At 39.9% G+C, this 22,584-nt stretch overlaps 1 protein-coding gene across 1 annotated transcript; it reads right to left on the minus strand.

Moving 5' to 3' along the window:
- Nucleotides 1-549: 549 nt before the first annotated feature.
- LOC131695037 (protein unzipped-like) lies at nt 550-22,138 on the minus strand. The gene is made up of 7 exons (XM_058983565.1): nt 21,831-22,138; nt 21,196-21,432; nt 2,583-2,720; nt 2,404-2,515; nt 2,145-2,341; nt 1,928-2,080; nt 550-1,806 (listed from the first exon to the last, which is right to left on the minus strand). Exons 1-7 carry the CDS (start codon nt 22,098-22,100, stop codon nt 1,378-1,380), a joined length of 1,536 nt encoding a protein of 511 aa, XP_058839548.1. The 5' UTR covers nt 22,101-22,138; the 3' UTR covers nt 550-1,377.
- Between the last annotated feature and the right edge of the window lie 446 nt (nt 22,139-22,584).

Here is a 22,584-nt window from a genome sequence, read left to right on the forward strand (position 1 = left end):
GATATGGAAATGACAACACATGTTGTTCCAGAAAACAGCCCTGCGTTATGCAACGTTTTGTGCAGGTTGATTATACCAGGTATAAGTGGTGTCAAATTCTCCACGTTCAGTGTAAGTCAAAAGTTCTTTTCAGATTACAGAATTGATTAAATTAGTTAAATGAGTTCAACCAATCAATCAAATTATATTTTAAAAACTGTCCTTGCGTTGAAACCAAAATTGGAGGCTTATTGCTATCGCTACATACTTAATTTCAAACGCAAATAGCAAATACAAGTGCTAGTTACACCAAAAACTTACTGGCAACCTTACTGCGGCATTTTGAAAGCAGTTGGTGTGGCGTGTACTTTTCAGTGAATCTCTCAATAAAATTGTCCAATAATGGACGCCAGTTGATCGAATTGTTGGACATCATCCAACGTTGGCCCCTCAATGAGGATTGGAGGGATTGGACAGATATTATACGACCGTTTCTTAGGGGGTGTTTCCACGACGCAGCTATAAACTCGACAGCTTGTTTCCAACATTCACATAAATTCGCCTGGTTGGTATGCAGTTAATCAACAAGTGAAATATTTCGATGACAAATTTCTTTACTGGAAGATTACTCTGGCTGTTTTTATTTTTGGAATATATATTATTTTTCGGATCAATAGCTAACACTTCAGCTATATTAGGTTAGAACGGAACTCAATAATCGTGATCGTACTAGTAGATAACGAATGCAGTTTTTTCCCCACTTCCAATCCCCTGGCATTATACGTGGACTTTACAAAGTGGAATGTTTAGCGACAAACTTGTGTGTTTCGCTCCGATGTGCAGATTCACAATTTAAATTCATTTCGAATACATAGTTATATTGGACGCGACGCATTTTTGTTTTCTTTCTCCTATATTGAAAAGTAATTCTAAATTATAGACTATATTTACATGATGAACAAAGTAGTTTCACATTGACATCTCTTCTTCGAGATAATTTCACTGGTTTTCACAATTCTTTAGTTTTACTTGCTATGCTATAAAAACCTAGGATTTATAGCTGTAAATTGAAACTTTTCTCTAATTAAATAGAATGATATAGAGCTTGTCATTAAATTATCTTAAACTGTACGGGTTCTTACGAGCTAAAACAAGAAAAATATGATGATCTCAGCAGAAAATTGATATCAAATGAATAAGCTTAAAAGAACAATCAATGTTATCAAAGCTCGCTAACCTTCCCCTCCCCAACTCGTTGCACGAAAAAAAAACTCGACATACCATCCTTCAACAATGTTCGCGTTCATATCCTAATCATCCTTCGTGAGAGGAACAACAAAAAAGTATGGTAGAAAGTAAAACTTATTTAACACTCCGCTTACACGATACCCTACACAGTTAAATCCGCTGTTGTGCCACCAGGACTGCTGTTATTCCGGTTAACGATGCTATCACTCCACCCGACCACCGAAGAAGCCCAATGCTTGTGGCACCACTGTGGCCACCCTTCGCCGATCCACCCACACTGGACAGGCTGATGCTGCTTTCCGGCTTATCGATGCTGCGGCTGCTTGCCACCTCCTCGCGGCTGGTAGCCAGCGAGCGATCGATCTCGTTACTCATGCCGTCGTCCAACCGGCTGCCAATGCCGAATTCATCGATCGGTGTGTTGCTGATGGGAACCGGCTCGTTGGTGGTGGTCGCCTCCGTTGTGGACGTTGTAGTGGTCGTAGTGGTTGTCGTCGTTGTCGGTACCAGGGTTCCGTTATCAATCCAGTAGATTGGGCTGAATTCGATCTTAACGTCTTCCATGTCTTTGCTTAACATCTGGAGGGTTATTAGAAATTGATTGTATTCGAAAGGTCGAAAATTACAAACTGGCCAAATTTTAATCCAAGGAATTAAACTTTGACTGATTCGTATCTCGGATATAGAACTCAACACTTACGTAACCGTTCAGTTTCCTCGATACAGGATCACTGTTGTCGTCGTAGTACGCTTTAAGATTAGCGTGATACGGAGCTTCCATCTCGGTATAGTTTCCCAACAGTGTAACGTTTATGGCCGTCCCCGGCTGCAAAATCGTATTAATCGCTTTGGTCTGAAAGTATATTACACCGTTCTACTGGTTTTCTTCTGACAAATACTTTTTCTGAAATACCCACCTCGAATTTTCGTTCTGTTAGCTCTACTCCCCAGTACATATCGACGGGCTGTTGCGTCCTGGGATCGATCACCTTCGTGGGAACTCCATTCCCCACGCCCAACTGACGACCGTAATAGGTAACCTTAACGTAGTCGTACGTTATCACAGTTTCCGCCTGATTAGTGATGTCCTCTTCGTTTGATAGAATGGTGGATCCTAAAATATAGAACAAACGCCATTTATTAATTTATAATTATAATTGGCCTGGTAATTATTACCCAAATTAGTGACATTTTTCTTGATCACAGTCCTTATCTTGTTCAATTTTATGCTCCTTAGTTCGTACTGTACCGGTTCAATTTCAACGAGAATCTCACCGCTCTCGTGTTCCTGTGGAAAATTAGAAATATGAAAGATTGTACAGATAAAGAATAGCTTGACGTTATTGATCACTTACTAAGGCATGAGGAGCTCCCGGAAGAGGCGCATAAATCCGTCCGCCTAACTTCTCCAACGGATCGTAATTGCCTACAATGTACGGATGGTGGTGACCGTGATGATCCAGCTTGTATCGGGCTACATAATAATCATCAACCTGGAAGAAATGTGCGATCGAAATTATTTGCTTCTAAATTAATGTTTCGTCAAATATAGTCATATTGAAAATCGTTTATCGGCTGGATATGTAGTTGAAGACCGAGGTTAATTGATTAAATAAGTTGTTCACGGATCATTACTGTGTTGGGTAATGCACAGCTATGTGTTCTCGAGAATGTTTAGGGACCATTCTATTACGTAACAAATTTCGCGAAAAAACTTTTTTTCTTTAATAAGTACATGTCACAAAATGTCACGATTTGTCGTACCCCCTCCCCCCTAAAAGCGTTACGTAATTTATGAATGGTCCCTTAGATACATTTCATAATGATCTCATACTGCGATTGGATCTGATATCACTAAGGGCCAATAGAAGATGGAATAATCAAAAACCGAGACACCGCCCAATATCAATTTTTTGGGCGGGGATTGCGACGATTTTCGATCTACATGTCAGAGGACTCGCAATGACATCGAAAGAAAGGAACAAAACTTGGTATACAGAACTACAAGAATCACTCTCAACAGAGCAATTATTCCTGCCTTGCGGAGTTTTTCCACAGAGCTAACACGTATTTTCGGGGAGACGTCTACTGAATTGCCATGGCGAAGATAAGAGGACCGGCTGAACCAGATGCCCGGAGAAAATTACGGTTATAATCGAAGGGCTGTTCCCGAAGCATGAATCAACGATCCGACAACTTATACCGCACAGTGAGGAACATGATTATGAAGACTCAGTTTGTCTTCACATCTCACCCTGAGCAGAAGCTAAAAATCGTCCCGCACAAGTGAAACAATCAATTCTACCTACAAGCCGATCGGTGCCTATCGCACAAGCAGTCCAAATCATATCAGTGCACAAACAATATTGTATTGTTTCCCCCGGCTGCGTAGTGAAATGAGTTTGCCAAATAAAACAAAAGTGCCCGTGCTACGGGATAATACGATTTCGATCAACTTTAATAAAACTCGTGTTAGACCCACAGTTCAGGAAGTGGAGCAATTAGTTAAAGTTAAAATGGAGCTTAATCTCGCTGAAGTTACGTACATTCAGCTACATCACGTTAAAAACTGTGTTTCGATCACATTTAGAAGTTTAGCACAGGCAGAAAACTTCATTGAAAAGAACAACATGCAACACGAGGTCGAGTTTAATAACACCAAAATCAAGATCCCGGTGCATATGGAAAACGACATGGTGGACGTACGTATCCATGATTTGGCCCCGCGCACTAAGAAAGATTACATCAAACAAATCATGTCGCAATATGGAGTTAAATAGAATAGTTAAGTAGAATCTATTACGAATTACACCTGGAGAAATTTTTTCACCGGCATTCCCAACGGCGTTCGTACTGTGAGGATGCGAGTGACTAAACCAATACCTTCTTACATGACTATCGAATGCAAATCACCGAAGGATGGCGTGACCTATAACCAAACAACACTTATCACGTATCCCGGGCAGACCCCAACATGCCAATTCTGTAACCATACAGCCCACTACGCAAAAACATGCGCCGAAGCAACTAGTCAAAACTCATCTACTACAGCCAACTCTAACAAGCAACGATCCAATTAACCAATAATGCAGGTACAACGACCACGACAACCGCTCCCCAAAATACCGATGAAGACGGATTTACAACAGCGACCCGTAAGAACAAGAAACAAATAAGAACCTCTGATCGTGAACAGCAAGAAAGCAGTACCGATGATGACATGGACGGGAACGATAACGCGAGAGAAGGCAGACTGAATGACTCCCAAGCGGTTTCATCGCCAAGGAAAAGGATCTCGACACGCAGCAGCAAGCTGCGTCAACAAGGTCTGGAAGACCGATATTCATAGCATTTTATTTTTTTTACTTGTTGTAAAAAATTAAAAGACCCATGGCTCAGTTGTGCTAACGTATTGAGCCGTTTCAAATAAATCTTTAGATTAAAAAAGATGGGTGGGTAATGTCTAGGACATAACCGGAGTGTCGTGACTACTCGTTTGACTTGTAATTCAAATCGAATGATACTCAATGAAATATGTGGGAATGTTTCAAGTTATTCTTTATAATAATTATGGTGGTTCTGAAAAGAACCTTTGTTGTTGGCGTCTGCGTTGATAGGGGATGCGCTGGATTCTAAGCTCGTTGAGACATTCATTCATGAAATGAACAATTTTCTTGCTTTGAAATATCAATGTTAAAATCTCTCGAAACAACCATCGGAATCTTTTCCGTACAGAAATGAACACGCTTAGCGAAAAACTAGGGGCGGGTAATGTCCGGGACATAACCGCGATGCTCATATTCTTAAAATTCTGCTTGTATCTCCTTCAAATGGCTAAATTTTGCGCATTAAGTTCGATTCACCGGGCTCAGCGAAATTTTCCTGGGGATCCCGTTCGTTAGTATATTCAGCAAAACAATTTTATTACCGAGTTCTCCGCGTTGAATACAGGTCAATAATTTCATATAATGATTTCAACATGCAGACAATGTACATGTATGACAGGTGGGAGTGTTCTGAAGTGGTTTTAGTGGAGGTAACAACATAAAATCATGTATTGGACATTTTACAATGATTCTCCTTAACCCTGCAAAACCACGTGGTTGGCAGCAGAGGGTTAAGTTGTTTGGAAGAGATGACAGTTAATATATGATAACTAAAAATATAAAATTGTTCTATAAATTGCAAAGTTATTGCCGCGTTGACCTGAAAATTTGTCATTTCATTCATAAAGGAACAATCATTGAAATTATGTTAATTTATGCTTTGCAAGATTTGAAATAACTTCGAAGTGTGGTCACGACACCCCTGTTATGTCATATACATTACCAACCCATCTTTTTCCATTTTGCCTTTGTCCTAATAAGGACGGTTTGTGGATAACTATGTTGATTCAAGACGGGAATCTTTTAAAACAATTCAAACCTTGCCGACGATTGTTTTTACTGCGTACATCCGTACGATCTTTCCCCTTTCGCAGCTCACACCGAATGAGCACGGTTTTCATCATGGTGTTCCTTTTTATTGACTTTACAATGCAGATGGAAGGACGTCCTTTTGTTCGATAAATGAAAATATTTTCATCATTCGTTTTGGTGTAGCTTTCGCTTAGTGGTAGAGTTGCCACATTCACTGATTTTCTTGGAAGGATTTGCAAAAACCTTCGGGTTTGTAGATTAGAAAAACATTTTCTGATTCACTGGTAAAAGTACAGAATTACCAAGCGCAAACTTAATACTAGTTAACAAAAGAAACTTTCTAATTAAATTCTTTTTCCATTTTGCCTTCGTCCTAATAAGGACGGTTTGTGGATAACTATGTTGATACAAGACGGGAATCTTTTAAAACAATTCAAACCTTGCAGACGATTGTTTTTACTGCGTACATCCATACGATTTTTCCCCTTTCGCAGCTCACACCGAATGAGTACGCTTTGCAGCCTTCGATGTTTTTGTGGAGTTTGGCCATAATGCCACATCAATTGTCTTGCCAATAGGGAAAGGACACGGAGCTTTGCACCGAACACAACTTACCTATTCGACGGCACGTACACGAAAGAGAGGCAGATTCTCTTCCTAGTTTTATTACGACGGCAGAAGCAGTGTTGGCAAACCTTCTAAACCTTTGGTATTGTCAACGTCGGTTGACGGCTGGCCGAGGGGTGTACTGCAGCACATGTATAGCGAAACCGTAGGGTGTATCCCACATCCCACTTCTTCTCTAAAAAAAGTGCTCGGCCCCCTATTCAGATTATTTTCTAAAAAGTGCGTTGATGTACTGCGATTGAATTTAGGAGAAAAAATAAAAATGCAGAAAATATTGAATTACATTGGGCTTCTCCGTGCTTACTGTACGACATTGAGCTCTTACTTTTAAATCTTTACTTTAAACTATAATATACTATTTTGCAAATACTGCAGTATTGCAGTATTTCCTTAAGATATCAATGGTTTTTTCATCGTTCAAGCGTCAGTGGAACTTAATGAAGCTTTCCATTCTAAGTTAAAAAACAGGGCTTTTCTGCATTATTACTTCAAGGGTTTTCACCATTAAATGCATACTGTTGCTATTCGACAACATACCGAGCTTTGTGATTAAAAACCTGAGCTAGAGGTATATATTGTATCCATCTCGAAAAATGAGTACCACGAATAGTGAAAATCGTGCATTCAAGCGGCAAATATTAAGATATAATCACCAAGAAATAAAAAAAGTAATGGAAATGAAAAACGTAACAAATATTTACTGGATTATAATAAATTTCGAATTCAAGTTGTCTACTAGACATATGATTCTTCAGACCGTAATAATCTCATAAATCATTATTAATATTATACCTTTACCACCATGCTTTGGAGCAAAAGTATGAAATTAATAATAATTATGATTGTGTTATCATACCTGTTGTTCCTCATTCTCTGTTTCTGTCGGATTTTGTTGTGTGAGTTAATCAACCCTCATCTTCTGAGGACAACATGACTCAAAGTGTCCGAGCTTACCACACCGACAGTTTTTGTTCAAAGCTGGACACTGCCTTCCAATGTGAACGGGGCGATCACAACGTTAAGATCAGTTCCGTTTACTCGGTCTGTTAGAAGCTGTATTGTTTTCTTGTCTTCCCATAGTCGGACGTTTTGCAAACGGTCCTTTAGAGAAATGGTTGGGTAGTGAGTCGCAATACGAATTGAGGTACTGACCACTACGCTTATTGTCATGCGAATTATTCCACTGCTGCTGGTTGGGAAGATACCTTTCCGTTTTGTCCGGGTTTTCAAACTCCAATTGCTTACACTTCGCCTGCGGTCGAGCTTGTCTCCCCCTCAAAGGCTTCACAACGAGTTGCCGACTGAACAACAAACTCAGTGTCGTAGTTGAACATTCGAGCCGTCTTCGCCAACTCAACATCCCTTTCAAAAGTTGGGATCTCACAAAACGGGTTTAAACCTCCTCGCTATATTTACAGAGCCGAACTTGTGATACTAATCTTGCGCGGAAGACCACAGCCGACTCTCCCCGGTTTCGCTTCATGGCAGTGAACTTGTCATGTTCACCACTAACGTCTGTCATTGCTCGGAAATAATTTGAAATATTTCCTACCATTCGTCTGTAGCAATCCGGATCAGAAAGGCTAGGGCGTAGACCTGCGGCGCGATTTATCTCTTGTAGCTCATCCCCTAGCGCCAAGTACAACAACTGAGTCTGCTTGGAGGAGTTGGTAATGCCGTTTAAGGAGATCGCTATCTCGAACTTCTCCATATACCTATTGTAAATGCTTCCCACATGCATGCTGTTTTCTTTGTCTTTGGTGATGGTGGAATGTTATCGAATCTAATGGGAGAGCTAGCTACAGGTACCCGATTAGCGGTTAGTTCTGTCCAATCTTGATCTGATGAGAAAGGTCTCTGCTCCGTTATCTATTCACTTACGATCTGCGTCAAGTCGATCAGAGCTTTTTGCAAGACTACCAGTCTAGCGCTCATGTCATTAACATCTGGATTCGCTGTTTCCATAATACCAGCATTACTCTGATCTGTACCGGTATTCAGAGACTCGGCTAGAACAGTGTTAACTGTAGTACTCATTCTTCCATTTTCTTTGTTCATCGAGGCCGTACAAGACTCCACTGAAGAGCGTACAATTTCAGTCTCCACTAGGTACTCGTGATCTTCTTGGGACTTTTCTTCATCATTTGAATGGCTTTCTGCCGCTTCTTCACATGAAACGGAACAATAGGAGGAGTTATCGTCTTTATCTCTGTCCTCGGTCGCAATTCTTACGTATTTTCCAGTGTCTTCCATATTAATCCACTGCCGAGAAAATAGCATAAAAAAGGGATCAGAAGCGTCGTGAAGATTTTGCACTTAATCTTTCCGACAAGTGTCCCACTTTGCGACAAAGATTTTGCTCATTCCATTGTGTCCCACAAAACGGCAATGATTTTAAGCGGACATAATATACATAATAAACTCATGTCGAGCGTCCCGTTCTATCAAAATTTGTTAAAGTATTATTCTATCCACTGGAGCGTCCCACTCCAAAGGCCAATGATTATTTATGTGGATATCCTGTACCACTTCCGACAGCGTCCCACTTCGTAGAGAATATTTCAATCCTTGATCAAGGAAGGATTCATAACCTTGCCACCAAGCGTCCCACTTGTGATCACTCCCGACAGCGTCCCACTTCGTAGAGAATATTCCAATCCTTGATCAGGGGTAGATTCATTACCTTCCCACCAAGCGTCCCACTTGTAGTCACTCCAGACTACGTCCCACTTCGTAGAGAATATTCCAATCCTTGATCAAGGATAGATTCATAACCTTGCCACCAAGCGTCCCACTTGTGGTTACTCCCGACAGCGTCCCACTTCGTAGAGAATATTCCAATCCTTGATCAGGGATAGATTCATTACCTTCCCACCAAGCGTCCCACTTGTGGTCACTCCAGACTACGTCCCACTTCGTAGAGAATATTCCAATCCTTGATCATGGATAGTTTCATTACCTTCCCACCAAGCGTCCCACTTGTGGTCGCTTCCAACAGCGTCCCACTTCGTAGAAAATATTTCAATCCTTGATCAGGGATAGATTCATTACCTTCCCACCAAGCGTCCCACTTGTGGTCACTCCCGACAGTGTCTCACTTCGTAGAGAATATTCCAATATTCCTTGATCAAAGATTGATTCGTAGCCTTGCCACCAAGTGTCCCATTTGTGGCGAAGGCAGTCGCCCCAAACCATTTATACGAGGTCTCCCATCTCGCAGCAGGCTTTTGTTGAGAAAAGTCGTCCGGTATTACAATCTGAACCACCTTCCGGAAAGCATATAAGTATCACACACAGATAACACAAAAATGATTCCATATACGAAGGGGCAGTTTTAAATTTAGATCAAAATCTATGCTAAAATGGTAAAACATAATCACTGTACACTGTTAAATCCCGAAGTATTTTGGCGGATACAATCATTTTCGCTTGCGTACTCTTCGAGAAAGTTTACCAAAATGGAGATTTTCACACTCCATGAGCACCGTAGATGGAAAAAAAACTAATACCAACATGGCGACTTACTCTTTTTTTCTTGCAGCACCTTAGCTAAGCTCTTATTTTTGTGGTTCTTCATGTCCATCCCAGACAATTGATGTAGTTTCCGGTCAACCTTATAGTTGCGATGACGCAACTTTCCTGGCAGGATCGCCATTGTGGAGTTTGGCCATAATGCCACATCAATTGTCTTGCCAATAGGGAAAGGACACGGAGCTTTGCACCGAACACAACTTACCTATTCGACGGCACGTACACGAAAGAGAGGCAGATTCTCTTCCTAGTTTTATTACGACGGCAGAAGCAGTGTTGGCAAACCTTCTAAACCTTTGGTATTGTCAACGTCGGTTGACGGCTGGCCGAGGGGTGTACTGCAGCACATGTATAGCGAAACCGTAGGGTGTATCCCACAGTTTTGGTGGCATTTTTAGTGGCAGTTACTACCGCCTTTTCAGTGACTGCGTTTCTTAGCCTTTGGCTTTTTGGATTTCTCACCGCCACCACCTCCACCAACGTTTTTCTTCTTCTCTCCGATGGTAGCTGATTTGATTGGTCGTCCGATGCAGCTTCTCACGACCACGCACGTCTGTTATGCACTGCGTCTTACACACGTCTGGCTTAGAGAAAAGCTGCGCCACCCCTATTTATAGGTTTTATCATTAATGTTGATTTCATTTAAAGTAGTTTTCGAACTATTTAAACAAATTTTATATAGCAAAGAACGCATCGGTAGCAAGCATTGAACGTTTTCCTTCCGATTTATGAAACAAGATTGGCAATCCGTTTTGTAGAAGAAAAGTTAATAAGGTTCAAAATGTACGTAACGCTTTCGCTAATATGCACTACTATCGCTTTCTCGCTCGTTCTCGTGGCGTGCATGAGCCTTTCCTTTCCGTCCGACTTCTAATGGCTTAACCAAAATTAATATCCCGGCTTTCCCCCACCAACTGCTCTCGTCAAGCAACCCAATACGAATAATCATAGGAACAAACATGTAGTGGACCTTTATATAAACTTTTCATTATTTTATTGTTCATTTGCTGCACCATTTTGACGGCTCTGTGCGGGATGGGCTGAAAATTTTCACTTTTCCGAGTCGTTTTCGAAAGATTTTTCAAAACACTATTTTTCCGTTGATAATGAATATCCTACATATTCCAAAATTTAATACAACATTGGTACAAATATTTTCGACAAAATGCCGAAGAAATTGATTAAATCCATTCAGTACAACAAACGATATAAGCGTTCAAAATCTTACATCATTTTTCTTCCGAAATTTTGAAAAGGGGCCCCTATATTGAAAGGTAAGTCGTTAGTCACGACAAAAAATGATTATGAAGAATGAACCCGAATAAACGATGAAGAACTTATCGAAGTGGCGAAAGCCATCAAAGTGAAGAAGGTCCCAGGAACAGATGGGACCCCAAACATGGTACTGAAAACTGCATGAGAACCCGGGTATGTTCAGGACTACGTTTCAGAAATGCATAGGCGACGGTAGGTTCCCTGATAACTGGAAGCGACACAAGCTGGTGTTGCTGTCGAAGCCGACGAGTTCTCCGTATAGGCCATCATGTCTGTTGCATTTGATCGGGAAACTGTTGGACAGAATAACCCTTAACAGGTTTACCAAGTACACAGCTTCCGGAAAGGCACATCTATAGTGGTGGTCACCTTAGACGTGAAGAACGCTTTCAACAGTGGGGAAGTAATCGCCCATTCGCTACACAGCATGATTATTCCTGAGTACCTCTGCAAGATTTTGAAAACATGCATTCAGAACTGAACACTGATCAATGAGAAAGACAAGGGAGAGAGACAATTACGGTTTGCGTTCCTCAGGGCTCTTTCCTCGATCTGACATTTTTTAACACGATGTACGATGAATTATTGCAGTTCTAGCGGCGTGAAGATGATGTAGTGCTCCAAGCAGTCGAGAATCACTAGAAGAGGTGAAGGTACTCGCCACGGAGGCGATAGGTTCAGTGGAAGACTAGAATTGGGAGAAAAGCTGCAGATAGCCCATCATAAAACAGAGATGATGTTGATTAGCAACAGACAGGTAGTGCAACAGGCAAAAATCACGGTCGAAGAATATATCATCGACTCAAAGCGTTAGGTGATAATCGACGTCCGACTTAATTTTAATGGTAACAGTAATACTCATAAAAAGACGGCAAGAGCGACCTCACTGTCCGGAATGCACAGACGTTGAAGAGACACTGGAGTACGTGATTTTTGGCTGCACAGTTCGGCTTAACGCAAAGTGAAATTTTCCACAAAATGCATCGTGATGAAAATACGTGAAACGCCATTAACGGAAAAACTGCAAATTATATCGGGTCCGCAGCGAAAATGATGAAGAAACAATGGGTGATCGCCCCGCCCGTGAAGTAAGTCAGACCCACCGCCGCGGACTAGCTCGACTAGTTCGCGTCGATGCATTGGAAGGTGGGTCGTCAAAGCACCAGTATACCAGTATACAGTTAATTCCACCGCCGAGGACTAGATCAAGTAGGTCACGTGAAGTATCAGCGCCGGACCGCCCTCAACACCTGAGCAGAAGGTGACAAAACTGGCTGCCAAAAAAAAACACACAAGGGGCATTGGTATGGAGAGAAATTCCGCCATCGAGAAACTCAGTCGAAATTGGGTTGATTCACCGCCGGGAACTATTCGAGTAGATTGCGACAAAGCTAAATGATTTACGTAAACAGTAACTACAGGGCTCACAGAAACAGGAGATAAATGGTTTAGAGACGGAAGCTAGATGACTCTTTATAAAAACACTAACAAAGAGACATTTTCAAATCTCGACGAACTGTGTCGAATGGTATATGACTTTCGGTCACGGTGGAAAAGTCTAGTTTCAGAGTGATCGCACAGCACATGATGAAATGTTCTTAGCAATCTTTCAAACTGCTTAATATGTAATGGAACTTTGAAGTTGCTTAAACCGCCATTGGACATTGCACAAACGTACAATCACTCATGCCCTTTGCGATAACACATACCTAGTCACAAATGCGAAAATGCAATTGCAATCATCCACACATACTTATGTCCATGATCTCGCCAACATTAAGTGAACTTTATAGCACTTAAAAATTTACCAACGCGGCCTCAAACATTAACTCACTGTTCACACGAACATGTTGGAACAATCAAAACAATGTCGCTCATAACCACTAGACAGCATGTTCCATGGCGACACGACTGGGAACTCTAGTGGTATGGGGAATCTCACTCTCTTCTAGCATCCAGCACGTTAACATACAAACGCTTACGATCTTCGCGATCATCCACGCACACCATAGCCAGCGGTGTCGCAAATATGAAAACACCTCGGTTATTAAGTGAATGTTTTGCACTAATAAACTTATAAACGTGATCTCAAGCGAGAACCTACAAACACCCATGTCCGTGCGATATCGTTTCGGTCACGTCCGGAAATCTCTACCTTCGGTCTTAGCAGCCTAGCTCCATGCCTTTAGTTGAACCAATAACAAAATGATTCTCATATTCACTAGACAACACGTTCCATGGCGACATGACCGGGAACTCTAGTGATATGGGGAAACTTACTCTCTTCCATACACCGAAAATTAAGTATCAGTATTACAAACAGGATATTACGATGGTGACTAAGTGAACGTTTTAGCACTTTTAAATTTACAATCGCAGTCGCAAGAGTGAACCTACAAACGCCCGTGTTCGTGCGATCTCGAAGCAGTTACGTTCGGAAGTCCCTACAAAATGACGTCCATATCTACTAGACAACACGTTCCATGGCGACATGACCGGAAACTCTAGTGATATGGAAGAACTCATTCTCTTCTAGCATCTGATCCATACACTGAAAATTAAGTATCTGATTTAAGGTTCGTGCTATCATCCATCATCGTATTGATACACGTGAAGGTACATACACGCTAATACACGCGACATACAAATGCCTACGGGATCGAATCCCTTAACTTACAAACATCCGAGCCCTTTGCGATAATACGAAAAGACTAAAATGCAATCGCGATCATCCACGCCCAAGATTTCGCAAACGTAAAAAAAGCAACCCGATAATTTAGTGAACGCTATAACACTTATAATCCGATTAGCACGGTCACAAGCGCGCACAAATAAACGCTCATTCCCAAGCGATAGTAGAGGCTGTACGTCAGTACATCTGAACCGTATACTCATTATAACAATCAGAATCACGGCCCGCTGCAATTGGCCTTAAGCAGTGTTTTAGTGGGTGACATTTCCCGTCCCGTCTGCAATTGTAGTGAGTGATTCTGACGGGGAGCCTTTCTGAAACCCTACCCCCAAGAGCTCTATAGCTCCAAAAAGACAACTCTGGAAAAAAACAAAATTCTTCAGTTTATTCAATTTATGCTCTTTATTCGTTATGTTTATTTCATTTATTTTATTCATACTAAATTTTTAATTCGGTCTGTTTTCAACCATCAAAGACAGCGGTCACGATACTCAGTGCGCTCCTACTTCTGTCCGAGCCAAAGCGCAAAGCGAACGAAAAAAAACAGTTACTTGTGTGCATTGATTGAAGAACAAAGGATACCGTTATTTTGTATTCTTGGGTGATTTTTCAAGATGACTGAGTCTCATCAACAAAACGTGATTATTATTTTTCTCTTTTATAAAAAAAATATTTCAACATTGTAACCTCCTAGTTTTAAAATATCCAAAATGTAAAAACAAAAGAATTTGGCACCGCCAAGCTGGCGCATTTGTGCCTATCAAATAAACGAAATGAATTAAAAACGTGATTATTCGGCCTAACACTGTGGCGATTGACTTCAGGTCTTTTCGCATAAGACCAAGTATTCGTGATGTGGAACATCTGCTGAAGGTGAAAATGCAGCTTCGGTTTTCGGAAGTCACCTCCATACAGCTTGAACAACTTGAAACACGTGCTTGTTTGTGACAACGTTGAAATCAAGATCCCTATAAACATGGATAATGGAACTATTGGGGTGAAATTACATGATTTATCTCCACTTACTTGCAAAGTGGCAATTAAAAAATTCATGTCGAATTTCGGAGCAGTGGAATCTATTACGGAGGACACATGGAGAAACTACTTCCCAGGTATTTCAAATGGTGTATTTGTGGTGAGAATGCGGGTAGACCAACCAATTCCCTCCTACCTGACCCTGCAGTACAAAACAGAAGGGGGTGATACCATTACACAGCGAACTCTTTGTACATATCAAGGACAAACGAATACGTGCCAGTTCTGTGAACAAACGGCACACTACGGACAACCATGCTCAGAAACCGCTGAGGAAAGCTCACCTGCAGAAAGAAATGCCAACACCCAAGCTCCAATATCTTCACCTGAACCGCAAACGGTTGCCAAATTTGTGGCTGCTGTTCAGGCAATAATGACAACTGTAAAAGCTGCGTCAAGTACTTCAAACTTAACAACTAATACCACCAGTGAAGAAACCACCACCAAGGATGAATTGTTCACATTCGTGACCCGCAAGGGCAAGAAGCCAGGAATAACATCTGATCGCGAGTATCAAGGCAGTAATCAAGATGCTGATACATGCGTAAACGACAACGAGAGTGGCATGGATAACCCCGAAATTGGCGAGAGAAGGAACATCTTCTCGACGCGAAAAAAGATCTCCGCTCGCAATAGCAAGTTGCGCGCACGGGATCTTACAGGCTCAAAATAAAATGTATTGTAATTTTTATTTTTTACATCTTGTAAATATATAAAAGATCCATGGCTCCTCTAAGCTAACGCATTGAGCCGTGTCAAATAAACGAACTAAAAAAATATTCTTTTTGATTCAATTTATTTAATTCATTCCATTTATTTATTTTCATAATTTTATGCATTTCGCTCGGTTTATTCATTTTAATAATCATTTTTCTTATTTTATTGGAAATGTTCAGTGTATTCAGTTTGTTAATTTTATACTTTTCATTAAAATATTCGTTCTATTCTTTTTACTCGTTTTTTTGTAGCAAACGACTTACAATAAGCAAGGGACTGGAAGATATGAACTATTTTTATTATTAAGAGTACTGAAGGAGGTGAAGGAAGAAAATTTAGATATTCGTAGAATAGCGTCATGTGAGCAAGCTTAGTATTTCCGACGACTTATTTTCTGCCGCAGGAGTCAGGATGTTTGGACATTTTTGTTCATTTTATTCATTCCATTCCAAAAATTGTGAATGAAGTGCCATGAATTCTGGAATAATCATGATTTTATGTTACGGAAACGGGACCTTGGACAAAAATCATGTGTTTTATATTTATGTTCAATTTCCCTTCAGTAACGCCCACATAACGCTTTTTTCAGTGCAAATATTTGTTTTTGTTTTGTGAACTTCAGTCACGGTTTCCGCCATGTTATTACCAATTTTCTGTATATGAACTAGTTCACAATTTTAGTAACATTATTCGTAAAACCAAAGGTTGACTGATGATTTTATCCGTAGATTTGGGAACATTAGTTCGCAAAATCAAAACAATCTTGATATTTCCTCGTGAATTATTTCACAAAACTCTGAATTTTATTCATGAATCCATTCAGTTTTCGTGAAATACTTAATGACTCCTAAGATATTAGTTCAAGCTTCTGAAATATTTCACAAAATCATCAAACATTATTCATGAATTCGTAAACTGATCATGATTTTTAGTATAATAATCATGACTTACCATTCGGTAGAATGGTACAATAGTCACGACTTACCATTCGTGCTCGTGTAATAGTTCACGAAATCATAAAGTATTATTCATATATTCGTGAACTGGTTCATGCTGCCCAGTACAATAATTACGACAGACCAGCCGTGCTCGGGAAAAAGTTAACAAAATCATGAAATAATATTAATGAATCCGTGAACTGGCTCGTGATTCCTAGTACATGATTTACGATCTATCTTGCACGCTTGTTATATTTAGAAGATGGTCCTAATCAATTTCACTTTCATGTAACTTGGTCATGAAATTTTTACTTGAACTTTTTCACAAAATTTCGAGTATTACTCGTGTAATCTTCTTTTTTCTATGTACTATTTCATGAGATATCATATATGGCCATCTGCTAGCGACCGGTATTAGGTACGAGCAGTAGATATACAAAAAAACTATTAGGACTTCAAACATCCATATTCATTTGATAAGGTTCAGTGTGATGTCCGGACAGAAAGCAAAAACTGCGCTGAGCACCAAAAATACATTATAGATATACAAATCGTGTTCGTGATATAGTTCACAGAACAAGATACTTCGAATCAGTCACACTTTTATGATCCAGTTACAGGTCGGACTCGATTATCCGGGGACTTAAAAAAAATCTCACCCCGGATAATCGAATCACCCGGATAATCGAGTCAAACTTTTTTTGTGTTATTTTATGAATATAAGCTAAAGAAGCAGAGTAATTGGAAATAAAATGGTCAGGGTAAATATTCCCATTATAGTAAACGTAAATGTACCTATTGTGGCCCTAGTCGATTTTTTAGACTTTCAAGGTGTGCTTTGTATTTTATTTAGTTTTCATTTATTGTTTATATTGGTAATGGTTTAACGGTATGTATCAGCTGTTTGTGCAAGATTTCTTAGACAAACTCTTTAATAAGGTGTGTCTTTTGCAATACAGGTCAAACTCGATTACCCGGGTCTTCGGTTTTCCGAGCTAAATGATTCGATTACTCGAATACCAGAAAAAAAGTTACTAAGTAAGCTGGGAGTCGTCTGTTTCTTGGCTCCAGTTTAATTTACGTGGTGGTGTCACATATCACAGCTAACATTGCTTTTAACCCTCATCCTAGTTAAAAGAGTGTGTTTTGTGCCTCCATAAAGAGATCCTTGAGCTTGTCCTTATCGCATCATTTAGTTGACCAATGTCGGACCGACTTCGCAAACTCTCCCACTCATGTTTGTCACCAGCGAAGGACTACCAAAATTACGTAGATGATGGGTTCCCGGCCGCCTCAACGAGTAGTACTGCTGGCGCCCTAACATTTATCTTTGTTTGAGCTACCCAAGAATTGAAAGCGCCTCCAGTGACCGGGTCTCTTATTAGAATCTTCTTAACCTTGACCAACTTTTTTCGACTCCGTATAGGGCTTCAAAACTATTTTTCCATGGAACTGTTGGCGTCATGAAACATGAAAAACCTGGTTTAAAAAAGATAGATACTTCTGTCACAGTGCTAGAAGCTGCTCAATATTTACCATATGATCTAGTCCAATTGCATGAAAAAGGTTTATGAGGGCAGTCTAAATTAGAAAGTTTTATTAGTTTTCAATAATATTGCCAGGCTACGAAAATATTCCAAAATTTCATTTTGACCATTAACAGAAACTATCCATGGCAGCACTGCTACAGCGAAACCCAATCAGATTAATTGTTCTATGATATTTATAATCTTTATTGCTGAAATGAAAGATCTTAGTCCCAGTTATTAGCCTTACTTGTAGTTGTAAACATATGTTGTGTAAACCAAAAGTTATAGTTGTTTAGAAACGTGATTATTTATCTAAAAGATACCGTCATGCTTATCTTAAAGTTAAAGTTAAAGATGCCATTGGAATTCTAAACAGGAGCCAATTGTTAAAGGGGATAATTCGAGAAGAGCAATCTTGTGTTTAAGTCCACTGGAACTCGGAGCAGAATAATTATTATAATTTTACACCAGATTTAATTGAACATAAGACCATGATTCTATCAGCATCTTGAATAAATCATAATCTTCAGCAGAATTCCTCCTTGTGAAGGATTCCACCATACCTCTAAGAAGCTTTTCTCTAGAATTTTGCATCAAAATTCAAAGAAAAAAAACCATAGAAATACCGATAAGTATGCAATCGAAATTCTGACATAAATTCTATTGGAATGCTAAGAAAACTTGAACCCTGGAAAGTATCCAAACAGAATCATAAGCATATCATCATTATCCCAAGAGAGTGCCAGAAACCGACCGGAATAATGACATTTTATGCATCAAAAAAGTCTGCAGTAACCGATATGGGTATTACGAGAAAAATGAACTTTTAGTTTAAAATTAAAAAGTTGCATATTTGGCAACACTGCCGTTAAAGACTAGAATATTTTTTTTCTAGATTCCTTGAACAAATCCTTCCAAAATCATCTCGCTGATTGATTCTAGTGCGAACAGTACCAGAAATATAATCCGAAGAAAAACTTTTTTTTTAAACAATTTGTTAAAATTAAGAGTGTTACCATGGACTCAGGGGTAGTTCTAACGACGCAATAATTTAGGTTATTAAATATTGGCTCTAGATGAACAATTCCTTCAAAACTGGTTCCAACCCGTGAAGGTCGATTCCAAGTTTTGGTTTCTTTTGGTTTTGGTCACTTTGCGCGGAGCAACCCATATATAAGTTATTTTTGAGGTAGGTCAATATTTGAGACGAGGTTAGCCCTAGACCCCCCATTTCTCCGAAAAAAAGTTCTATTCACTGCAATGATCGACATTCTAGTTGAAATTTGAATTTTTTACACTCGGATAATCGAATCATTTTCCCCGGATAATCGAATCACGGATAATCGAATCCCTGGATAACAGAGTTCCCGGATAGTCGAGTCCGACCTGTAGTCCAAGCAAAAAATCTGACAGGAATCAAAAAATAACATATCGCGATAAGGCGAAATGAAATTACGAATATTATGATATAACTGATGATATCATGAACACGAGTCACATCACTCCACGAGTCAAATTGGAGAGTAAGCTCAAAAAAAAAATCACGATAGCATGCATATAAATTACGAAAAGCGTGACTAAGTTCCTGAAATCATGAACATAAATCACACCACTTGTGACAAAAATCTCAAAAAACGTGGCTCAGACCCTGAAATCATGAATACAAATCAGCCTACTCGTGACTGAAATATCACAATAACGTGAATAGAAATTACGAAAATCGTAAATCAGATTCAGTACGGTAATCATTAACATGGTTTACACATTACACGTGAAGAAAATATCAAACATTTTGACTTTGATCCTGAGATCATGAACATGAATCATTCTGCTCATGACAAAAATATTACGATGACGTAAATAGAAATTTCGAAAATCGCGACTAAGATCCTGCAATCATGAACTTAAAACACGCTATTCGGACAGAAAAATCCGACAGTAAACTCATGACGGGAGAACTTATGAAAATCACGAATAAGTTCGTGGAATCATGCACATTGTTTAACTGGCGATTGTGTATTTCCAAATTATGATCCAGGATCATCAGAAAAACTAAACGTGCTCAGGGAACAATCACAATAACTCAACCAATCATTCGAATGTAACGCCATGTATATATTCGTGGCGAGCTAAGTTTCATGACTACGAGTTTATTATTCATAATTTCAGCAACTTGATCAACATTTTTGTAAACAGTTCAGTTCACGATGTCGTGATCTTTTTTTTTCATGAATTTATGAACAGATTTTTTTTCCGCGCAGGTTTTATGTACACAACTTCTCAGTCGTTATTTTTAAAGGTAAAAGTGTTAAAAATATTCAAAAGCTTATAAAAATGGCCCTGACCTGCTGGAAACAAACGGAAGACAGTATTTTTTAAAATGTTCTTCATGCTTTCCGAAATATCAAATTCAGTCTTAGCACACTCAAGCTGTTTTTGCCGTAGTGTGCAATCCTTCTTGTCATCGTTTTAAAAATCGATAAAAAATCTGCGCTATATTTCCCCCTAAGGAGAAAAAATTGGGCAAACACCAACATTTCTCACTAGGGCGAAAAATTTTGGTGACACCAGTTTGTGTGCGTGAAGTGCACAAATCCTAGCTTAATAAAGCTAATCGTCTCATCAGAAACCGACACTAACTTATTGTCGGAATAGATTAGCTCCGGCGCTAGGTTAGTGCCAATTTCTGATGAGACGAAGTCAAAATGCACCCATGACTTTAATGATAAAAAATCGCCAAAGAAAACAAAACAATATTTGGTAGCAACAGCTAAATCAGTATTTTAATGTATTATTGAAAGCGGCATGTTAACAATAGTGACAAATTGTTTGGTTTAACATAGCGATCTTGCCATATTTCCGCCCTCAAATGCGCTAATCATTGATTATTTCGTCTATAATTCGTTTCTGAAAACAGTTGATTCGGTATACACATATTTTTTCCATGAATCCGCGAACAAACTTTTTCATTGAATTGGTTATTATATCTACAGACCCAAGCTGCACAGCCTTTCTAATCAGACCTAACATTTCATTCGGAAAACACACCTCATTTCATTCAGTATTGATGAAAGTAATTTATCACCTTTCAAGCAGAATAATTCCCTCCCAGCAGCAGCTCCATTTTAATACGTTATACTCCTGACACTACACACGTCCCCCACCCAGCTGCAGGTTGACCGCGAGAAGTAATCCAATCAACTCACCTTGCCGTTACTGGCACTGACGGCGCCCGGGAACTTTTCCGTTCGATACTTGTTCCATGATTGCCATTTGAGCTTTCCACCGCCACCGCGGTTCACCAGCACCTCGAACGTCCGGTGCCGCCGGATGTCCGACTGCAGTGATGCCGTGCAGATGGTCGACGAGTCCTCCATGTGCGTCTGTCCGGCGCAGAAGATGCCCTCGATCTGTATCCGACACACGTAGCTGGCGTGGCTCAGCTGTTGAACAGACAGGAAGAGGAACGGGGAATCGATGGTGAATGTTCGTGTTTGGTGTAGTAACCGCAAGCGGAGAGAGGTGCTTGAAACAGTTAATTCAATTATTATTGTTGCATTTTACTGTCTATAGTTGGCTATAGATAAACACGGTATCCTCGTTAATCTGACATTTTTGCGGATTACTAATCTCATTTAGTTTCAACAAAACATTTAGTTTTAACTGGAACTCGTTATAGATTACAATTTCTCTTGCCCCGCGCTATTGGTTATTGATCAACGAAATTATTTTTTACCCTTTTGTATAACAAACGAGGCTCAAATTAAATTAAAATAAACAAGGTCATGCTCCGTTACGGACAAGGACGTGTTCCCGTTTGATCATAGCACCGAATACCAACCTGGTCGCTATCCACCAGTTCCTTCGAGCGGGGGTGCTCCGCCGGGTCGTAGCTTTGAATCGCGTATTGCAGCTGAGTTTTCTCGCCATTGAACTTTTCCCAACTCAACGTGCTGGACGTTACCGTTTGATCTTTGCTAAAAGCTTTGAACACACTGTTGGTTATCGCCAGACTACTTCCGATGGCTACCAGTTGCATCAGCAGCAGCGCCAGAGTAACGGCAGGACATTGGCCAATAGGCGACTGACAGGGTCGCCTCCGGGTCGTCATGGTCGTGTTTAATTCCCACTAAATGTTGGGTGGTCACGGTGTCTGAAACGAAATTGAGAGAGAATAAGGTTTGTCTATTAATTGGATTGTCTTCGTTCAAAGCTATCATTCAAAATACAGCTCTCCGCAAGGAGAAGAGGCAGCTGCAGAAATTGACTAACGAAATTTTTGCTCAACATGAACGGAAAGTGAGTTATTCACCGAATTCAACGTTCATAGCCGGAAAAAGTAATTTCCCGCCCTTTGTATGTTATTGTCTGATAAAATACGGAAATTGGGTACGCTCTGTGATGTGTGTATGCATGCTTTAGTGGGTGGATACGATGTAATTCAATTAAAACCTTTTACTTTGGAGAAGAAGGGTAGACTTTTCGAGAATAACGATCGAAATAAATTACATTTGTGATTCTTGAAAAAAATAAATAAAACAGTTGTTTTGAAGGTTGAAATACTTTTTTCGTGAAATACATCAGTTTAGCAAAAA

The sequence above is a fragment of the Topomyia yanbarensis genome, unplaced genomic scaffold (genome assembly GCF_030247195.1).
Source record: "Topomyia yanbarensis strain Yona2022 unplaced genomic scaffold, ASM3024719v1 HiC_scaffold_244, whole genome shotgun sequence".
Lineage (NCBI taxonomy): Eukaryota > Metazoa > Arthropoda > Insecta > Diptera > Culicidae > Topomyia > Topomyia yanbarensis.